Source organism: Fukomys damarensis, unplaced genomic scaffold (genome assembly GCF_012274545.1).
Source record: "Fukomys damarensis isolate Sample0158 unplaced genomic scaffold, DMR_v1.0_HiC HiC_scaffold_19, whole genome shotgun sequence".
NCBI lineage: Eukaryota > Metazoa > Chordata > Mammalia > Rodentia > Bathyergidae > Fukomys > Fukomys damarensis.
The window spans coordinates 288,590-292,673 of record NW_022900931.1 but is presented as its reverse complement, the minus strand read 5'-3'; the positions used below and the strand labels follow the sequence as shown (position 1 = coordinate 292,673).

Genomic DNA, 4,084 nt, shown 5'->3' with positions numbered 1-4,084 from the left:
CTTGTAGCCCGGGCTCGGCCCTCTCCACCCCGCTCACCGAGCTGAGTGACCAGGTCTCGCAGGTCCCGCGGCCCCGCCCCATCCAGGCAAAGCAGCGCTTCTTCCACTTCCAGGGCGTGGCCCACGCTGCGGCCCAGGGGGTTGTCCATAGCGGTCAGCGCGGCGGCCACCCTCATCCCTAGGCCCGCCCCCACTCCAACCTGTAAAGGGAGGCTCCGGATGGAGGACTTGTGGGTCTCCTGTAGCCCATCGTCATACTCCAGCCCTGGCGCATCCTGGGTGCCAGTCCCGCCAGGATGAGGTCGGGGAAAGCTTGGCTGGGAACCAGAGCACAGCACTGCTGGGTAGGGCGGGGGTGGGAGGGACGCATCAGGAAGGCCTTTTTCCAGGCTTGGGGTGGAGGGGCACCCCCTGGAAGGCCTCTCAAGGCTCAAGCCAGGTCAGCCTTGACTAGGCAAGAGTGGTGGGTAGTGGGCCGTGGAGGACAATCTGCTGAGTGGGCAGAGGCAGAGAGATGTACAAGGGAAGCCAGGCGCAGCAGGGAGGGTCAGGGCTCGCTCACCAGTGCCCTTGCCAGCTCTCTGGCCTGCTCCTGGTCAGGGAAGACTGCGGCTCCACCATACTTAACGTCCACCACCAGAGCCGATAGTCCTTCCACGACCTTCTTACTGAGGATCGAGGCTGCGGGGGAGGCAGAGAAGTCAGGCAGGGCATGCATACTCCGGAATGGAGGGGCTAGCCTCCTCGATGGGGGTAGCCGAGCCTAGCGGGTTGTGTGCATCGGGCAGGCCACCTTCAGGAGTTATCTTGTGACAAGGGGACGCTGGCATTCCTGTCAGATCACCTGTGATTGGGGGAGGTTTCACAGTCTAGTCATTCCTAATGAGAGGGCCCTAGCTGTGAGGTTCGAGGTCAGGATTCTGTAACATGCAGAAGTAAGTCCTTGGGAGTCAGGTCAGGTCACCTGTGATGAGTGGCAGGCTGTCCACCGTAGCTGTCACATCTCGAGCTGCATACAGGAGTCCATCCGCAGGGACCAGCTCCTTACTCTGACCCACGATACAGCAGCCCACTTGCTCCAGCAGCATTTGCATCTGGTCAGACCCCACCGCAGGTGAAAGTTTATGAAAGAGCCCATTACTGGCCCTCATCAGTGACTCAGGAAAGGCTGAGAACTGGAACCAGTGCCTATCTGTGACCTAAAGGTGATTCTGCTAAGTGCTCAGTAATGACTCTGACCTCTGACCTGGTAAGGTTCCTGGTAAGTATACAGCCCTTTAATGATTAGCAAGTTCCCAGGAATGATCTTGGTCAAAGTTCTCTTGATGACTCTGACTCAAGTTCAGTGGCTTTCAGTCTTTCAATAATCGGTATTCTCATTAGAACCATAAAGTGCTTATCAGTGATCCTTCAGTAATTATGGCCATGTCTCCCATCAGCCCACCAGTCCATGGCCTGGCTGTACCTGTTCTGGGCTCTGGATGACACTGAATCCAGGAATGGACTCCAGCTTATCCAGGGTACCACCTGTGTGCCCCAGACCACGTCCGCTGATCATTGGCACCTGGTTGGAAGGAATACTAAGTGGGTTCCTAGCCAATGAAGAGGGAATGGAGAATAAATTGCCCTAGCTGGGGTGTGTGTGTGTGTGTGTGTGTGAGTGAGTCAGTGTATCAGTGGGGAGAAGTTGGACCCATCTCTGGGGACGGAGTACTCAGCTTTTCCCTTGTTGTCCTCTCTGGGGTACAGAAAGGGATAAGGAGAAAAGGGCCTACTGTGGGCCTGAGGAGGACCCAAATTCTGTTCTGGGGTTAGGTGGGACAAATGGGATCTGTCTGGGTCAGAAGAAATTGGGAGCTGCCTGTGGCTGTCCTGGTTGCTGGCTCTTGGGGTCAGAGGTTCTGGAGAGGAGGTGGACTCTAACCTTGCAGCCACATGCAGCCAGGGCAGGTGCCAGGACCAGGCTGACCTTGTCACCCACGCCCCCTGTGGAATGTTTGTCCACCAGCTGCTGGTGCCAGGCCTCTGGCCACTCCAGTTGTTGACCAGACTTGGCGAGGGCCTGAGTCAATGCAAAGGTCTCCTCCAGATCCATGCCCCGCAGTCGGATAGCCATGAGCATGGCCCCTAGGTGTGGACACGTGAAGTAGGTGTGCCCTTGGCATGGGTATTCTGGAGCCGGTGGGGGAGCGCACAGTGGCATTCCTGGGGGTGGGCGTCCAATGGTCCCGGTTGGGGTTCCAGGTGTCCAGCCCACCCCACATACCGATCTGTGTATCCTGTGCACTGCCGTCCACCACCGCACGCACAAAGTGCCTGATATCCTCCTCACTCAGGCGCTCTCCATCTCTCTTCCTGCGAATCAGCTCTGGGAGCTGCTTGGGCTCTGGAGTGGGGTCCAGAGGTTCCCATCCCCCTCCCCGCAAGACGCCACCTGGCGCAGGGGTAGGTGGGGACGAAGTTCCCGGGGCCGCCATTGCTCCCGCCCTGCGGGGAAGGCGACATCCTGGAACCTGACCCCGTGTCCGATTCTTTGTGGCCACGTGCATTTGTCCCGACCCTGCTCGGGTGTCTCAGAGGTCCACCCCTCTGCCCTGTGACTGCTTTCATTTCTCAGTCTCACAACTCGATCCCGCCTGTACCTATTTACCACGGCAGCCCTCGCCCCGTCCGGCTCGTGTTTCCTTTCCGGTTCGCCCCACGTCGCCAGCCGCCAGGAGCCACGACGCAGGTGCTGTGCACACCTGCCCACTGGCGGCCAGTGGGCCAGATCTGCGAGAGTCCTAGCGGCTGGGGGCAGGGCTCGCCTGGGCTCGGCCAATCCCGAGCTGCCTGGTGAGCGCAGGACTATCAGGCCACAGTGCTGGGTGTGCTGGCTCGCCTAGGTCTAGGGGCTTCGCTTCTCCCGGCCCAGGCGCCCTGATCCGCCCCCCTCGGGTGGACGCTCGAAACGGCGCGGAGAGAGAGAGAGAGGCGGACACGCGGCTGGCTCTTAAACTTTAAGCAAAGGGCTGTGGGCAGCGGTCTGCCCTTCCGCCCTCCCGGTCACTTGTCCTCTTGCGTCACCATCCGGGCCAGGTAGTCTGAGTGCCGGATCCCGAAGCTCCAGCCGCCAGGCTTCCGGTGCTGCGGACCCGGGAGATGCCGCTGACCTCCCGGAGCCAGCAGTTCCCGAAGCCCCAACCCTCGTGGGCCTCAAGCCACGCCCCCCGCCCTGGGCTCCCGACCACCTGGTTCACGTTGTAGGCCGCGGGCCCCGGCTTGAGCGTGCTGTCCCGGGGGGGCGAAGTCCGCGCCAGCATTGTGAACTGGGGGGCGCGGGTCTTGTAGACCCCAGGGTTCACCACGTGGTAGGCGCAGGGCCCCGGGCTCTGCGGGAGGGCGGAGGTTGTGGGTCCCGCCACGACCCCCAGCTGTGGCTCAGGGCCAGCCCCACGTCCGCAGTCCCGAACCTTGCTGAGGTCCTCGAAGCAGCTGCCCACCGCGCTGCGGCCGTAGATGGAGTAGGTGGGCGCCGAGACCTTGCCGACCACGCGCGGGCCCAGGAGGGAGGGCACCGTGTAAGTTCCAGGGCCTGAGAGGAGCTCGAGGATCGGCTTGGTTGGCCAGGGGGTGGCTGGGGGCCGGGATGCAGGGATGGGGCTTTTCCGTTCTTACCTGGGGTCTCCTGCCAGGCTCCGACTCCCCAGTTCCGGGGTGCGATTGTGTGGCGAGGCGCGCTAGGGTACGTGGCGTTCCCCGCGCGTTCCGGGAAGTATCTGCCTGCGGGGCGCACCACGGGTGTGGACCGGGCGTGGGTCTTGGGACGGAAACGGGGGTCGGGCCAACCCTGCTAAAGCCCGGGGCGGTTGGGCGTTCTGAACGGTGAGATCCGGAGGTGGGGTGCTTGGATACCACCGGGCTTGGGAGCCCGGGGTGGAGAGAGGTCTCCAGGTGCCCTCCCCAGGGAGGCCGGGGCCCCAGGGATCCTGACCGGGTCCAGGAGTGCAGAAGGGCGCCGAGTGTCGCAGGCGACCCTGGATGGAGTAGGCGGGGGCGCCGTCAGGGCCTCTCGCGGTCCAGCCGGGTGGCACTAGGTGGCCCG

At 62.4% G+C, this 4,084-nt stretch overlaps 2 protein-coding genes across 2 annotated transcripts in view; both read right to left on the bottom strand.

Moving 5' to 3' along the window:
• The window catches only part of Tymp (thymidine phosphorylase), a 3,672-nt gene extending 955 nt beyond the window's left edge, over positions 1-2,717 (bottom strand). The window contains exons 1-7 of the mRNA XM_019208940.2: positions 2,643-2,717; positions 2,267-2,487; positions 1,925-2,127; positions 1,466-1,564; positions 965-1,094; positions 563-681; positions 6-317 (exon numbers count right to left, since the gene is read on the bottom strand). Coding sequence (XP_019064485.1) covers positions 6-317; positions 563-681; positions 965-1,094; positions 1,466-1,564; positions 1,925-2,127; positions 2,267-2,477 — 1,074 coding nt within the window. The 5' untranslated portion in view covers positions 2,478-2,487; positions 2,643-2,717. The remainder of the gene's footprint in view (positions 1-5; positions 318-562; positions 682-964; positions 1,095-1,465; positions 1,565-1,924; positions 2,128-2,266; positions 2,488-2,642) is intronic.
• Positions 2,718-3,024: 307 nt separating this feature from the next.
• Positions 3,025-4,084, bottom strand: part of Odf3b (outer dense fiber of sperm tails 3B) — a 1,882-nt gene continuing 822 nt past the window's right edge. Inside the window, exons 3-7 of the mRNA XM_010634484.2 lie at positions 3,974-4,084; positions 3,658-3,762; positions 3,453-3,574; positions 3,231-3,371; positions 3,025-3,126 (exon numbers count right to left, since the gene is read on the bottom strand). Coding sequence (XP_010632786.1) covers positions 3,046-3,126; positions 3,231-3,371; positions 3,453-3,574; positions 3,658-3,762; positions 3,974-4,084 — 560 coding nt within the window. The 3' untranslated portion in view covers positions 3,025-3,045. The remainder of the gene's footprint in view (positions 3,127-3,230; positions 3,372-3,452; positions 3,575-3,657; positions 3,763-3,973) is intronic.